General features: G+C 39.9%; 1 protein-coding gene across 1 annotated transcript in view; it reads left to right on the top strand.

The window, feature by feature from the left end:
* LOC122797198 (KAT8 regulatory NSL complex subunit 1-like) overlaps positions 1 to 18,162 on the top strand; it is a 1,944,458-nt gene that overhangs the window by 1,818,954 nt on the left and 107,342 nt on the right. Inside the window, exon 11 of the mRNA XM_044066025.1 lies at positions 9,552 to 9,664. Within this exon, the coding sequence (XP_043921960.1) occupies positions 9,552 to 9,664 (113 nt within the window). The remainder of the gene's footprint in view (positions 1 to 9,551; positions 9,665 to 18,162) is intronic.

The raw sequence follows: 18,162 nt of genomic DNA on the forward strand, positions 1-18,162 counted from the left end.
GTTCTGACCTACAATTGGTCTTTCCCCAGGCTTCTGTGTGCCTTTGTCCCTACTGTTCTCATCCCAGACTTTTTACAGAAAACAATGGCAAGAAAGGCTGCTGTGATCCTCAATGCTCCCTTCTGGATCAACAGGTGTGGCTTCTCTTCCTCTGGTCTCATCTGTTACCCCCTTCTTGGGTGTTTGACCCTGCTCCAATCTTTTCCCTGGACATTCAAGCCCTCAATATAACCGCATGATTTCTCCAATTCCAATGATGGCTAAACAGTCCATGTGTGTTCTTCCCAAGTCATTCTCATCCTGATCTCAGTGCAGAGCCCCTCTCCTAGAAAGATTTATAAGAGCAAATGGAAGAGATTTTCTTTCTGGGCCTCCAAGACAAATTTGGACCTTTTCTCAGACCCTCTTCCGGTGGTCCTGGACTTCTGGGCATCTTTTTTCCACAGTGGAGCTAGCTACTGTACTATCAAAGTCCATCTAGTAGCCACCTTTGGTTTTCATGTCGGGGTGAATCAATCTTCCATCTCCTCCCATAATTGTCTAAGGTTGTCTTGGGATGCCTTCCTTCTCATGCCACATCATAGGGACTCCTTTCCTCCTTGGCATATTATAGTTCTCTCACAGGCCTTGATTAGACCCTCTTTTGAACCTACAGCTATGGTTGATTTGAAATATCTGGCTTGGAAGATCTTATTTTTGGTGGCAGTCAATTCTTCTAGAAGGGTTTCGGAGTTAAATGCCCTTTCTTGTAAATCTCCTTACATGGTCTTCCACAGGACAGAGTTCTCTACAAACCAGTTCTTTTCTTTCAAAGGTGGCTTCTGAGTAATCTTTTAACTAGTCTACAAGCCTTCCCATTTTCTTCCCAAAGTTTTCCAGCAAAAGGGAATACGTTACATCTGCTGGATGTTTATCCCCAATTACAGTTTTACTTACAATGCTCCAAGATGACAAGAAATACTGACCAACTGTACATTTCCTTTTACACAGTCACACTGGAAAAGGAGATATCTAAAGTGACTCTTTCTTGGTGGTTATCCAGTTAAATTGTCATGCTTACAGAAAGAGAGGGTTATCTTTAGCCTAACATCCTAAGCCTTACTTGACTAGATCAGTGGCTACCTCCATGGGTTTTGTTGTAATGCCCATACCTTCATTTCTCATTACAAGTTAGATCTACAGTCAATGTGTAAAACTTCCTTTAGTTCAGTTGTCCTCCAGAATATTCTTCTGTGACACTTCTCAAGGTTGATAGTAGCTGAGGACTCTATCCCACCCATTGAGTAATGGATGGAAAAAACAAATCAAATATGATAGTTATGTACTTACCATAGTGATAGAAGTGTTTTGTCTCCTTCCTTCCTCAACCCCCCCCCCCGCCTTATTAATTCCTTTTCTTTACCCTTTGTTCTTGGAATTACCACATTTATATTGCCTTCAGCTTGGTCATGTACTGTTCAAGATGTAGGTCTGGAAGCAAGAAATAACATTTGTTGTCACTTAAGTAAATATTCAGAAATCTGGTTTCTAAATTGACATGAAGTCTTATCATTGCAAAAGACAGTGCAAGAGCAAACAGCTAAATATAGTACACTTTCATATGTGAATGTAATAAATTAGTAGATCTCAAATACTTTGGCTGTATTAGCTGAAGTAAAGAGTGTATCTGTGATAATCAAATTACATTTAGAGCAATTACTACATCCCACACTTCCCCTCAGGATGTCACCAGAAATTATGTGTTTTACTGTATTAGGTATAAGCTTAAAGCCTTTGTAGAACCTACCAAAATATTTTTAACACCTTTATGGAATTATCACTTAAGAGATATGCAAACATACATTAATATAAAAGAAAAAAAACTATGTTAACATGTTTACAGTTGTAAATCTTATACATCACACATATTCTTTTATACAATTATCATCAATCCAACATTACATAATTTGCTTAATTCCTGCTTTCCCTTAAACCTCACTACTCCTCTAGAAGATTATTTTATCTTAATTGTTCCCACAATTTCCATTTTTTGAATGTAATTTGCACCTACCCTTTTCTAAAGGTCCCACTTCAAGTTCCAGTTCTTTTGTCTGTGTTGCAATATCCAATACATGCAGTTAGTATAGACTTTGAGTTCCATTTTCTAGCAATTGCTATTTTGGCAGCCACCAGAATTAAACTTAACAAGGCCTTACAAATGTTTAGGCATTTCGGATCCTGTATCCCAGATCAAGAAAGTAATTTTCTTAGTTGTACGCATTTGTTGACCCAATATTAATTACAGAGTACAACTTATTAGACTCCCAAAAGCATATGTTCATGTGTTCTGAGTTGCTTCTTTTTTCCCCATCATGCCTCCAACATTTGCTATCTATATGAGGAAAAACTCTTTGATGTTTGTTTGGGGTATAAAAATACCTACACAAACACTTCCAGTCAAAACCATTAAATCTCCTACAGTTTTGTTGCATATTTGGGAGCTATACATATGTTCTCCCATTGTTTTCATGTGAAATGATTATTCAGTCTTCCTTCCCAATTTTTCTAACCTCCTCTGATTGATTCCTATAGTTATGCAGTATTTTATATAAATCAGGAAAAACCCGCAAGTATGGCAGGTGCAATGGCTCTAAAATTTCCAAGGCAAAGTAAAAAAAAAAAAAAAAGGCAGCACCAAATATAGTAAAACAGCATCAGTTTAATGTGCAAAAATACACGTAAATTGGATAACTAATAGCACATAACAATAACAAAAACTCCTAGGTGCAGGGTAACAACCCCAAAATACCTAAACCACTTTGAATAATAACTTGCTGCTTGTGTTATGTATATGAGCCTTAACTGTATAACTCTAAAATATCTCTTCAGATCAGTAATCCTAAATCACTTTTTTCTATTAAAAAGATCAGCTTATCCCACTTGACCATTGCCCACTTCCCCTCACAGATAAAATCCTTCAGCTCTTTAACTGCTGCCCATAAATTCTCCTACTTTTGATAAAAATATGCTTGACCTGTGTGTAAAACTAAAGAGATTAAAAATATTTTACCGCTTATATCTTGCTATCCATATCCATAGAAGAGCTTCCAGTTTTTCCATTTTTGTATTGTCTTTGGTATAGTCACTATATATTCTTAGCTGCAGTAACAGAATCCTTTTAAACCCATTTTCCTAAATACTTCATTTTCATTTGTCTCCATAAATATGGGTATTGCTGAACCAATTTGTGTGTGGATACATCATTTACAGCTATAGCCTTTGTTTTGTCTTCATTAACTTTGTATATGGAAAAGGTATGAAACTATATAACTATAATATTAATAAAATACACAGTCACTTATTATGATGCTATTATGATCTGGCTGTCCTTAGGATGAGGCTGTTATGATTCCAGTTTACAAAATGGTTATTAGCCCAGTTATGGAATGTGAATCAGAATTTTGTGCTTACTCTAGAGCAGATGTATCTAAACTTGACAGGGTTCATAGGTTCTTTGCTAGGTATATAAGAAGATTATCAAGTATCCATTATGAAGCTAGATTGATGAGGCTAAACCTGTTTTCTGTCTTTTATAGTCAGTTTAGGGGTGATCCTATTTGGATTTTTAAATGTTCCAACAACACAGAATTATGTATCCCTTTGGGACCCAACTCTATATACCATGAAACAAGAACTAACCAGTGTCTGGTGGACAACAAGATTATGCAAAACAGCATGGGGCATAATTATTTCCAGCTTAGAGCAGGAAGGAGATGGAATTTATTGTGTTTAGAAATTAGAGTGATAGTTTAGAAATCTTTAAATTTAGGAAACATGAATGGTATGGAGATTAAATATATTGGACAGTACTTAAATGGAGTGAGGCCTTTAATGATCTCTGTTGAGTTCTATAGCCAATTTTTGAACATTAGGCATTGAACTTTAAAAGCAAAGCTTAATAAGTGATAGTTACTCTTACACTCTTTGAGAAGTTTACTTTCCTGGAAAAATTTGTCATGACAGATTTAATTCTTTATAGTACGTGATATTTTAACTTTTTTGTATTTTATATTTTGCTTTTGTTGATTAGAGTAGTCCAACTACTTTGTGGTAGTCTGTTTTCAGCAGAAGCCTGGGGAGAAAAGCTCCAGCTACAAAATAAGCATTTGTTTACAACATAAAAATATAAAGCTTAAAGTTACAATATGAACATACAATAACTGAAAAACACTTATACTAGAGAGATTAAGAATTTAGTAGACTATAGAGTTATTGCATATTAATACAAGGCAAATTAATATATACAGTGAGGTTTAAAATGTCATTTTTTTAATTTATGGGTAGAAGAAATAAGAGAATGGAGGCAATAACAGTATAAAGCAGAAAGTAGGTGAGGAAAGGTGAGAAGTGCATCTATATTTGTTAGATGATATGATACAAAGAAAAAGAAAATTCTAGTGAAGATGAGGTAGATGCAGAAGGTGGTGAGTATGAGTTGAAATTGTACTGGAGGGAAAAACTTATCAGGGATAAATAGAGACAGTAGAAGTGGCAGTATGGGCAAAGGGATAGAAGCCAAAATTTACATTAATAGTTTGCTTTTTTTTTGAGGTATATAGGGGTAGTGTAGGTATGTAAATGCCAAGGTAGAAAAGCTGATGAGGTGCAAGAGGAGAGCCATGTGTTTTTAAAGTGTTGTGTTAGCAACTTTTTGAATGTGGATAGGTTGTTTTGTTGTCTGATGGTGGCAGGAATAGAATTCCAGGTTATAGACATAATCTGAGTACAAGAACAGACCAGCAGAATTGTGGGTTTTAGTTATGGTTGATAGGGACTTATCCATGGAGCACAGTGATCATGCAGGAGTATAAGGTTCCACTAAAGCTTGCAGTGCAGGACAGTTTGAGGTTTGTAGATTACATTATGAACAGTTGCTGACTGGATGATAGAGAGATAGTTTGGAAGTTCTAGCTATCCTAATACTTTTAAGGCTAGGTAGTGGTGGGATTTAACAGACTGGTTAGTAGACAATGTGGCTATATTTTTATAGAATCTGTCAGTTTTTGTTCGTAGAGATAGCTGAAAGTTGGTATGGATGGAGGCAGTGTGTATTAAGGAAGGTAGGAGATATACAGGGGCTATTTTTTTATTTGTTTTGGAAGTGCTTAGTTAAAAAGTGTTTGTTGTACTATAGGATTCCAATTTTTCTTTAGGTTTTCTTGATAGCTTGTTGTATTTGAATATCAAACCTTACGAGGTTATTTGTAATGACACCAAGTTGCTTTGTCTGGGAAAGAGGTTTGATGGAAGTGTTGTTTGACGAGATGATGGAGAAGTTATTTTGTATAGGATACAGATTTTGCTGTGAAAGGCAATACATTGGTTTTCTTAGCATTCAGCAGGAGGGAAGAATTGCTGAGGCACGTTTCTATAGAAGAAAAAGCTTTTTGGCTGTTTTCCTGAAGTTTCTGGCTGGACTTCAGTGTGGTTATCAGTGTTACCTTCATCAACATACTGAAAACGTACTTGTATTTGTTTTGCTTTAGTTCTCTAATAGTAGCTACTTCTCTGAATGACATGAATGGATGCTTTTCAGGCCAGGGTAAAAGCACACACAAAGTAATAGTTCATTGACCAAGTTCATTTGTTGAGTTTAGTTTATTCATTTATTTTATTTGTTTGCTTTTATGTACTTTAATTTTTACCTTGTGACACAGACACATGCTCTGGTTCATGGTATCCCTCTACTTTGCAGTTGTCTAAAGGGCATAATGAGTTTTATGATATAGACAAAGCAGTGGAACAAGACTATAATTTGATCACTCTTCTTACATAACGAGCCCTTGTCATGCATTAGAAAGAAATTCTTTAAGATCTGTATTTAATTGTTTTCTGTCAACAGGAGTTCAGCTGAGCACAATTTAAGAAAAGTAATTTATTTTATTTATTTATTGTAATGACACTTGTTTACTGGGAAAATCCAACTAGGATAAAAGAGCCCATTTTCAGCGGACGTCTGAAGAGAAGAGTTCTACAAAAGTACATTTAGCAATTTAGACAGAGATTACAAAATCATTATACATACAGTTTGGTCCATGTACGGTAAGCTAAAAGACAGTATAATGCATAAGTAAAAACAATTGATATTAATTTTTAATTTATAGGGTAGGAGAGTTAGTTAGAGCCTCATCACTGAAGTAAACAAACAACTCAAGAGCTTAATAAAATCCACCAGAGTTTGAGTCTTAAATAGCTATCCAAGCCCTAGAGAATCACAAGGCATTTTTAGTTATATTTGTAAATTCAAAAACACAATGCAGCAGTGTACTGAGCTGATTGTGAGTGATGTTACCTACACTGAGGCTAAAGATATAGCTAACCTACTGGCCACTAAATTTAGCCCTAACTTTACTCCTGTCTCCCATCTCTCCCTCTAGATATACCTGAAACTGGCTCCTCTCCAGCTTTCGCACAACACCAAGTCCTAAAAGCTAAAAATACGGCATCGATGGCTCCTGACAATATCCCTGGGTGCATCTTAAATAGTATGAAGCATGATTTAGCTACACCCCTAACAACGCTGTTTAATCTCAGCCTCCTTACAGGTTTTGTACCAAGTGAAAAGAGAACAGCTACAGTCATTCCCTTGCATAAGGGAGGACCTTCAACAGACCCAGGTAATTATAGACTCATAAGTCAGACCAGCCTTTTGTGTAAAGCTATGGAGAGACTTATCATGGAATTAATCAATCAAGAAATAGGGATGCTGCAAACACTAGATCCGTTCCAGTCTGGCTTCAAGGCAAGTCATGCTTACTCAGCCTGGTGGATTTTTTTGAAAAGGTCACCAAAGCAATGGATGATGGTAAAATGGTATACACCACATACTTCAACCTGGCCAAAGCTTTTGACACACTTCCCCACTCAGGATTTTCAAGTGGCTCACAGACTGGATGTAGATACTCAAAATAGGGGAAGTTACCTCTACAAAGAGATCAGTCATCAGTGGAGCCCCCCAGGGTTCTGTGCTGGGACCTGTCCTATTTGGCATAATTTTTTTTTTTTTCAGTAAAAGCTAATACCTAAGGGCACTGGCTAACTATGTTTGCAGATGACTGCAAGATAGGAGCAGTCGTTTAATCCACAAATGACTTTGGCATTCTAGAGGAAGTTTTGTCTTGAATAAATAACTGGTGTCAAAATCATGGTTTGAAACCAAATGCCACAAAATGCATTATTCTATCCTTTGGGAAGTCATCTACCATAGGGAACAACCACATTGACAATACTTTCGTAAGAGTTGACATAGCCATTCGGCATTTAGGAACTTATGTGGACAGCGACCTAACATGTGACCGATACCTGTCTATTGCTGTAAGAAAATCCTTCTATATTGCACAGCTTATAAACAAAGGAATTGTGTCTGGGTCTAAGGATGTCATCGTCCCTCTTTACTCAGTCCTCTTTAAGCCAGTCATTGAGTATAATGCCCCCTGTGGCATGTATGGGTCCAGACACATGAAACAACCGGAACGCCCATGGAGATCCATTACTAAAATGATACAAGACCTAACAACATGTCCTACATGAGCCGACACAAAGCCCTGTCACTATACTTAGTATCCTACAGACTGCTAAGAGGTGACCTGTGTCTGGCATAAAATACATCCTCTGACCTATTACTGATAGATTTACTGCACATCAGCAAGTCAAATGGCATCAGAATTGCTCAGTATAATGAATGAAACCTCTTCTACAACATCAACAGAATAGTTTGGAGTGATAGGTATATTTCTCAGAACATACCACTGTTGTGGAAGAGACTCCCCATCCGCATAAAACAAAGTTAATTTCTGTCCATTTTCGAGTCCAGCTTAGATCTATGGATGGGAAACAGAAAATTTACCCCAGGACTGCCCACTGTACTACTAATGGACAGATGCAGATCCTAAATACTTTATCCCATGCATGGGTCCCCTCAAATTATCTATGGTATGATCCCAGTTATTCCTATTAGGGACAATGTATAATTATTGACCATGGAATTAGTAAGGCCAATCTGTAATCAAATGGGATAGATTATTTCAAGCACAAAAAGGGAAGTTGGCTAAGCTTAAAATGGCCTACAAGGGCAGCCAGCCTTATACTTACCTGTGAACATATGAAAGAGGATGTAAGCAATAACAGAAACGGCAAAAAAGTAGTATAAAGAAGTGGTAAAAAGAAAGGGAGAACAAGTCTATATGGAGTGAAGAAGTATTAGGAGAAGAAAGGAATATATATGTGCTGTATAACAGAAGATAAAATATGACAAAAGAAAGAGCAGGTAACAGCTGTGAAAGTAGACATGAAGGAGGGAATGAGGAAGAAGACATCATTAGTGCCGTTATATTTTAGACAGAAATAGGACTGTTAGTGAAGGTGTGATTTTAGCCAGGAGTGAAGGTTAGACAGGTTCTTCATTTATTTATTCATTTGTTTATTTGTCTTGTTGTTATAATTGGAGACCTATTTTGTTCGCTAAATGTGATAGTTCAGCTAATGCAGCATTTGTATCCAGTGTAGCAGAATCAGCTGTTGTATTACAGCTGATGGATTGCACATTCAGTTTGCGCTTGACTCTTGGCCAGTTTCAACCAGCCACTGTCTCCTAGCACAAAGTGGGTGTATAATCCACCAGATAGAATGTAATAGCTCTTCTTACTGCACTGACTGCTTATTTTAAGCACCTTTCTGTGTTGTCATTTCAAAAATAAAGAGATGGCAGATAATTTTTCCACTAGGCTAATGGCCCTGGAGCCTTTACAAGCCTAGCCCATATAAGTGTCCTGTAATCATGCCACCTGATATTAGTTCCCACTGCCTCTATCAAGTAGAGCCACTGGAGTGATATAAGCATTGACTGGGGATCAAACCCAAATTTCCTGCATGGCAGGTAAGAGTTCTACCACTACACCACATATTCACCAATTTAAATAAGTTAATAATAGTACACTGGGCATCACTGCCTGAGTTGTAATGGGCACATTATCACAGCATTTTCTTAATTGGCTAACATGTGCTTTATTAGTTTTATATTACTGTATTTAAATATTGTAAGGCATACTATGAATAAGATGCTTTTCTCTTATAAGTCTTCTGTAGACAGATTAGATGAAATCTGATATGAATGCTAGGTTCAGATTTTCCTGTTGTCAGGATGACTGCCTTAGACTGAACTGAAAACTGAGTACTTACAAATGTATTCTCTATCAACATTAAGTATCAAAGTGATTACAATTGGGGGTGGTGGTGGAGATGCATCAGCCAGACTTGCTCCCTATCCTCTTCTGTATGGCAAAAGACCTCTCCCATGTAGGCCAGTTTCAGACTTGTATGAACTGAATGAAGAATCCAGTCTTTCTGGAAAGATAGCATGGTATACATTAAAAAGTAACAAAATTTCATTGCTGTTGCATGTCATAATCTTCATATCTGTCTTGTAGTTTTCTCATCCTTAACCCTCTATAAGCAGTAAATGATTTATATGCGGAGGAAAAACTAATAGATGTTCGTTTTTCTTTTCTTTACAGTTTGAAGATTGCAGTGATGAAGCTTATCTGAACCGACACAGTGCATATGAAGATTCAGAACGATCCAGATGGAATTACTGGGTCTTGTCTAATTTAAAGAGACGAGGAAGCAGGTACATTACATATAGACAATCCCGCTGCCAAACTACCTGTTTTCACTGTTTTTTAACTAAAAGATCAAGAAATGGAAACATGCTGACTTTCTGACTTCTTTGAGTATCTTATTCAGCATATTATTTCTTTTAGACTTTACTAGCTGCAAGACATTGACAATGAGATTTCATCAGCAGTACAGATGTACCATTACATTATAAATAAAACAAATGACATTTCAAGGGCTTACTCCTCTGTCCCCATGACTCAGTATTTCAGAAATCACTGCTCAGTCATGATAGACTGTTGTGCACTGCTCCATGTTGTGCAACCTTGGAGTTGGTATATATACCAAAAAAAAAAAGAAGAAGAAAGGAGAGGGGGGGGGTACCTTTGAGCTATATGGTTAGTTTGCATGTAACTTGAACTTTCAAGGATTTACAGTCAAGGATATGCAATATAAGCATTTGGATGTCTTGTTTACGTATTATAACCCATTTCCTGTTATTTCTTCATTGTCCTAAGTGAAGACTGAGACCTTCGGTGAAAAAGGATTTTTGGAGCCAATTATTCAGTGTTGAGTCATTTGCACCTTCTTCAGTGTTGATTCATTTGGTGCCATTCTCAGTATTACAGTCCACAGCCTTTGATAGACTGGCACTAGTTTCCATCTCGAGACCCTCCAGGTTGTCATTCTCAGGGCTTCCCTCCTCTTTATCACTTATGTCCACTTTGGTGGGGATGGACACTGTCCCAGGTTGGGGCTGTCCAGTGCAAACAGATCCAGGGTTGGTATTCAGTGCAACAGAGAGGATGCTTGCTCACTCCTGTGAGAGAGCTTGTATAACATCCACTAATGTCAGCTCCAGCCCTGGTACCCAGCAGTTGATCCCTCAGCTCACTCATCAGATGACCCTTTATTAGCGCAGAACAGGAAGCCTGAGGGAGCTGACACAGGTTCAGTGAGTCCTCTGGGGATTTCGACCAGCCTCATAGATATTCCCAGGAAAAGGACATGCAAGCGGAGGCATGTGGACTCCCTGTGGAGTACCTAGTGTCTAACACAGACTTGGATGAGCAAAATGGTTCCCTTCAATTCCCTACATAAAATGCCACATTTGGCAAAATCTTTGATTAGCTGCATCAGAGGGGATCTTGGCCCACTGCCATAGAATGAGGAGGTGCTTTTTGAGGTTTCTCATTCCTTATTCCCTCTACCTCCTGGGTGAGCTGTCTTGACGATCATCATATAGATTTGGCTGTCAAGAGGCATGGCAGAATTTAGCCACTGCTAAGTATGTTTCTCAGAAGTTAGGCAAAATTCTTTGTCCCCCTAAGGATAGGCAGCTCTAGTCCAAGGGGCCTCTGATGGACTCTATATTTGTAGCAACAGTTGCCTAATAAGAACTGTTGGATGATACAACTGCTGTCCATTTACCTAACAATGAGTCTAGAGCATTGGACAGAAAGGGGAACACCGTAGATACTTTTGCCCTGAGGGCACTGAAATATGCAACACCAGTTCAACTTCCAAAGAAATTTAGTGGAACAGGCTTTAGATTCTTTGTGACAGTCACCCATGGTCGAGTCAAAAAACAGCCTAAGGCTACTATACATACCATTTTGAATATTACCAGTCTTTTTATGCAGCTGTTACATAAAGCATCTGATGGAGTAGCACAAATGCTGGGAACAGGCATTACTTTGAGGTGTCATACCTGTCTTCAACTGTGCAAATTTATGGACAATTTTAAGGAAGGCACCATTTTCCAGTGCATCCTATGATGTGATGGTTCCACCCTTTTTGGACAGTGAAAGACTGTTTACTGAGGTGTGAGCAAGAATTTAAGATACTGTTCGCCATGCATGTTAGATTTGAGAGCTTTCAGAGATCCTGTAGCAGGAATCAGAAGGAGTCAAAGTGTCTATGGTTTCAGAAACTGCAATATCAAGCCTTTCACTCCTGTTTAAACAGGGTTAGCCATGGCAGAGGAAGTCCTTTCAACAGACGTTGACCAAGAGGTCATGGAGGTATTCAGAGCTAGGAATTTCAGGACCTATTTTTGGGCAAGCAGTCCCAATGTACCTGAAGGCATTCCTGTCTGCTCAACTCTGGAGACATTTGGGGGCTGCTCATGTCTTTCAATTCATTTGCATGGATAGCCGTCTTGCAAGACAACTTGGTGATAGAGATAGTATCCAGGGGTAGTATGATACCCTTTTCCCACCCCTTCTCCATCAGTATTAGCTGCTCCCAGATGTCTGACTCCCACAAACTAAAAGTTGCAAAAAGAGAAATCATCACTGTTTTGGGAAGAAGAGCCAAAGAGGTTCCAACAGACCAGAGAGAGTTAGTTCCAAAGAAAGACAAGGACTTTAGGTCAATCGTAGATCTCAGTTGCCTACATTTCACCGTTACGAAGACCCCTTTCAGAATGGTCATGGTGCAAGAGATTTTCCTCTGCTTGAAGGAAAACAGTTGGATGTGCTTGACAGACCTACAGGATATATTCCTGTTCATCAAGATTGCTGAAACATCCAGGCTGTTTCTGCTGGGAGCTCTGCTCTCTGGTCTCACTATATCCCCCTGGACTTTCACCAAGTACATGGCAGTAGTTGCAGCTCATCTGAGACTTCAGTAGTATCCAAGTATTCCCATACTTAGATGATTGGCTGATTCCATCTTTCAAATCATCTCTCAGCTCCAGTACACATAACCCAACTGTGCAGACATTATCTGAATTGGTTGTAACCTGTCCAACAGTAATTAAGGGAAGGCCCTTTATTCTTCCACTGCCTTCAGCAACAGTCACCACAGATAACTCATGTTTGTGGTTAGGGGGCATTACAAGGTAGGAATGGTCAAGGGACATGGACACATGTAAAAGTCAATCTTCATATCAACATCTTTGAGATGAGGGCAGTTCTCCTTGCACTGCAGGAATTTAATGTAGTATATAGACAAGCAAGGAGGAACTATACCCCCACCCACTTTGCAGAGAGACCATGAAGATATGGGTGATTCATTTGCACCACTTTCTGATTACACAGACCATCCTGGGGAAGGCCAGCCTGCCTAGCACACTGGCTCAGCAGGCCCATCCTAATGCCTCACATGTATTCTTTCAATGTAATAGTAGCTCACTAAGTCTTCAACTCCAGGAGCCAGCCTTGAGGCCTTTCTGCATCTGCATCCATCACCAAGTGCTTCAGCTATTTCACCCTCCTGAGTGACAGTCACCAAGAGACACTCTAATCTGTCATTAGTTTGCAGGCTTCTGTACACCTTTGTCTCTTTTCTCCAGAATTTACAGAAAGTAATGGCATGTCACAGTGATCTTCATTGTCCTATTCTGGCTTAAAAAATCTAGTTGCCCTTGCTCAGGCCTCACTTAATGAAGCACCTGTGGCATCTAGCTACCTACACAGATTTTCTTTCATCCATCAAGGCAGGCTCACCTGAATCTACTGAATGTTAGGTTGACTACATTGTTTCTCCATTTTCATTGATGTCCAAAGACTCTTCCATATGCATTTTTGTCAGGTTCACAAAAACAATCCACTCGTAAAGTTTACAGACGTAAATGAAAATGTTTCTCCACATGGGCTAATGAACAAGGTATAGATTCCTTTTCCACTTCTATTTCAGTGGTATTACAATCCCTGTCAAATTAAATTTTTGTCTGGCTCTGGTTACTGTGAGATTAAAGGACTGTAGGCATCCATTTCCAACTTTCATAATGGTTTTCACAACTATTCTGTCAATTCACACAAGCTATGCAAGGTCTTCTTGAAAAGAGCCTTCCTCCTGCATCCTCCAATAAAAGAACCTTTCCCCCTTGGGACCTCAGCTTGGTTTTAGAATCTTTAACAAGAGCCCTTTTTCAGCTTTCCTCTTCTGCAGACCTAATATCCATATATTGGAAACCTCTGATATGAAGTTCTTCTATCTCAACGTTCATTCTTACTCACCAACTCCCTATCCCATGATGCACCCTGGTCTTCCCCCAGATCTTGTTTGCCACTGCAACTTGATCGGACGTTCACCAGCTCTGGCCAGTGAATAACTTTCTTTAATTCTGTTAAATTAGTGATTATAATAGTTTAGCCTGTTAGTAAGTTATTTAAGTAATCAGTTTAAAGCATAGATAATAACAGTTAGTTTCTTCTATAGTTAAATTAGTATATATTAGTGGCCGTGTTATTAGGCCTTTTCTTTTCCCTATCTCTAGCATTTATATTGTGTGTGTGTGTGTGTGTGTGTGTGTGTGTGTGTGTGTGTGTGTGTGTGTGTGTGTGTGTGTGTGTATCTGTTAAATTAGAGCCCTTCTTTTTTTACAGGGCAGACAGTTTAACTTTAGCTTAAATTAAAACTGATAGTTAAATTTTCTTAGAGCCTTTTTTTTTACAAGGCTTTAGTAGTTGTTTCAGTGTGCATATTTAGAGTTAGAACCCTTTTATTTACAGAGCAATAGTTACTTGTGAAGTATTAGTGTTGGTATTTGTTGTACTTCTGAATATATATATTTCTTGAGTGTATTTGTCTTTGATACTGTGTCCCCCAGTCTCAATGGTACTCAAATTGCTAGAATCAATGGCGGCAGCGATCATAGCCATTCCCCTCGCTCGAATGCACATGTGAGTTTTATAGTGGCTCCTTTTATCTCAATGGTCCTTTCAGGAACTCCCAATGTCACATCAAATCATCATAGCGAATATGTGCATGAAGGACCTTCAGTGGTGGCTGACATCTCAACAGGTAACTCAGGACCGTCCATTCGTTCTACCCAATCCCATAGCCACAGTGACCACGGACTCTTCCTTGATAGGGTGGGAGGGTCATTATCAGGGAAGTACAACCCAAGGCACGTGGAAAAAACACAAGGCTCATCTGCATATAAATGTTCTGGAGATGAGAGCGGTACTTCTAGCATTGCAGTACTTTCAAGACTTTCTACATCCGGGAACAATTGCAATTCAGACAGACAACATGTCAGTGGTCTGGTACATAAACAAACAAGGAGGAACCAAATCTTATCCCCTGTGTCTAGAGGCCATGAGAGTATGGCAGTGGGCAAATTCCACCCAGCGCTTTCTGATAGCAATGCACATCCCGGGGAGGTCCAATGTGATAGCAGACAAGCTAAGCAGGGCAATTCTTTTGCCTCACGAGTGGTCCCTAAAGAAACAAGTAGTGGAACAGATATTCCACAGGTGGGGCCAGTCTTGCTGCAATCTCTTTGCAACCCCAACAAACACGAAATGCAGCAGCTACTTTCCCCTGACCCCCCCCCCCGCGGGGGGGGGGATTCCCCAAGGGATGCACTGGTGCACAATTGGTCCCTGGGTCTCCTTTATGGCTTTCCCCCTTCCCTCTGATACCCAAAGTATTACAGAAAGTAAAGTCTCTGGGAAGGACCATAATCTTAATAGCCCCTTACTGGCCTTGGCAAATTTGGTTTCCCTTCCTTCAGACTCATCTTTTGGAAGAACCCTGGATCCTGGACCCAGTTCAGGATCTACTGACCCATTCATTGGGTGCTCTTCATCCTTCTCTTCATTCCCTCAAACTGACAGCTTGGCTGATCCAATTCCAACAATAGCCAGGATTTACAACCTCTCAGCAGAGGCCCAACATATTATAACATCCTCTCATAAATCATCTACCAGAAAATTACATCTTAGCAAATGGAAGAGATTTTCTCTACGGGCATCTCAGAATGATATTGATCCCTACCTATCTCCAATCCCATCTTTACTGGAATTTCTGACTAAACTTTTCAAGGAAGGAGCTGCTGCAGCTACCATTAGAGTTCAATTAGCAGCAATCTCAAGCTTCCATTTTGGCTTCCAAGGTTCTAATGTCATGTCACATTGACTCTCTAAAGCCTTTCTTAAGGGTATCATTCATTGGAGACCCCCAACCAGAACTCCAGCCATGCCATGGAATCTAAATTTTGTTCTCTCCTGAATTATATTACCTCCTTTCGAGCCAGTCTCATCCTGTCATTTGAAATTTCTCTCGTAGAAGACTATATTTTTGATAGCTATTACTTCTGCTTGGAGGATTTCTGAGTTACATCCCTTGACCATCAAACCTCCCTATCTGATTTTCCATAATGACAGAGTTTCGCTCAGAACTAATCCATTCTTCTTACCAAAAGTTTGTTCAGAGACAAATCTTAACCAGTCTATTGAGTTGCCCATTTTCTTTCCTAAATACACAAATAGGATGGAACACATGCTGCACAAACTTGATGTTCATAGACAACTCCGATTTTATTTAGAAAGAATGAAACAATTCAGAACAACGTTTCAGCTGTTTGTTTCTTTTTCGGGGTAAACAAAAGTGCCCCAGTGACAAAAGCCACCTTTTCAAGATGGCTATCAGATTGCATTTTCTTCATTTATAGTTCAGAGAATTCCCCCTAACAACAAAGAAATAAAGGCCCACTCTACTAGAGCTGTTTCAACCTCATTAATCTTTTCTGCAAGGTTACCATTAGATGCTATTTGTGCAGCAGCTACCTGGTCAATACCTCATACCTTTATCACTCATTACTAAGTACATAAGGCCTCTATGGACAGGACTTCCTTTGGTTCCACAGTTCTGAGGAACATTCTCCCATGAGCCACCCAAGAAAGATGGTGCTTGGGACACTACCCATCAATAAGAATGAATGGCGAGATAGAACAACTTCAGGTAGCACTACATCCACCTACCACCCCAACCACTTCCCTTAAAGGCACAGCACTCTCTTATAATATTCTAGCATGTCGAGTGATAGATTGCTAGCATCTTCTCCTGCTCAGCTGGTTAATCTGGGAGTCTTGAGACAATGCTATAATTGTCTCATGTACACAGACAACCCTCTCCTCCTCCCAACAAACACAAATACATGTGAGAGATGCAACTATATAGCCAAACTGGAGGCTGAACTCTCAACTCAGGACTGGCAAGACCAGACAGGAGGAGAAGGTAACCACACACACAACAAACCCAGTCACACATAGACCTACCCCAACTGCAAATCAAACACATAATAACACAAAAACATACTCGGAGGCTCTATTAAAAAACTTACCAAAACAACAGAGGCTCCCAAAGCAGACACCCAAAAATCCACCACCTCAAAACATAACACATGCAGCACATACTTCAATAAATCAGTGTGTCAGTAAATCACAGCCCGTAAGGCCAAACACTATGCCTGATACACTAGTGATAGGTGACTCTATAGTCAGACACACTGACGTCCCACTTAACAGGCTGAGCAAGGATGGGGTAACGGTAAGCTGCCTGTCGGGGGCTAGGATCCGCTATATAACACACGCACTCAGGTCACTCAAAAGCACGTACAAATATGACTCCATCATTGTCCATGCCGGCATGAATGACCTGAGACGTACCTCCTTGGACTACATGAAAAGAGACATTGAGGAGCTCTCTGATTATGTAGCCCAGGCTGGTATGACCCTGACCCTGAGCAGCATCCTGCCCTCACCAAGAATGATGCCACAATACAAAGACAAGATGATCAGCTTTAATAATTGGCTCAATTACTGGTGTCATTCTAGGGGGATCCAATGTCTGTTTGCTTGGGATGACATGCTGGACAAGCCACGCTGCTTCGCAAGGGATGGCTTGCACCTGTCACCACTGGGCTTCCGGATATTGGCTAAGGCTCTTGCCATCCCCGTAGTGCCTTTTTTAGGCAAGGCTCAAAAGACGAACCCACCTCCTTAGAAAACAAAAATGGAATAAAATTAAGGGTAATGCTGCTCAACGCCAGAAATCTAAATCTGAAGATGCAGGCTCTCGAAGCACTCCTCAGTATGGTGAACATCGATGTCTGCGCTGTAACCGAGACCTGGTTCAAGGCTCCTGAGAGCACCCCAGCGCTACCAGGCTTTACCTCGTATCATGCTTTTTGGCCCCAAAACCCGGGCCGAACCACAAAGGGAGGGGGAGTGTCCATATTCATCAAGGACACCCACACCTCTAGGTTAGTAGCAACTCATGAAGCATCGGAGACCATACAGGTGCAGCTAACCATAGGCAAAACTGCTATACAACTGGTTGCATGTTACAGACCACCCTCCCAATCTCAAGAACCCCACTCAGCCTTCCTGAAGACATTGGAAGATATGAATGTCTCACCAAATACCATCATATTGGGAGACTTCAACTACCCTAACATAGACTGGGTGCACTATTCTAGCCCTAACACCCTAGCCCAAAGGTTCCTGGAATTCATAAACTCAAATGCAATGGAACAACTAGTCACCTCTCCCACAAGGGGGGGATAATATACTAGACCTGATCATCACAAACATGGGGACAAAATGCTCCACACCGGAAGTGTTGCCCTCACTGGTGAGATCTGACCACAAACTAATCACCCTGGATATACATTTACCACCTCCACCCCCAGCACAAAAGACTACAGTGAGAAACTTCTCAAAAGCCGACTTTACACTTCTCAAGACTGAGATGGTATCATTTAAGCCCTCAGGG

The sequence above is a fragment of the Protopterus annectens genome, chromosome 3.part0 (assembly GCF_019279795.1).
Source record: "Protopterus annectens isolate FY-2018-M chromosome 3.part0, PAN1.0, whole genome shotgun sequence".
In the NCBI taxonomy this organism is placed as follows: domain Eukaryota; kingdom Metazoa; phylum Chordata; order Ceratodontiformes; family Protopteridae; genus Protopterus; species Protopterus annectens.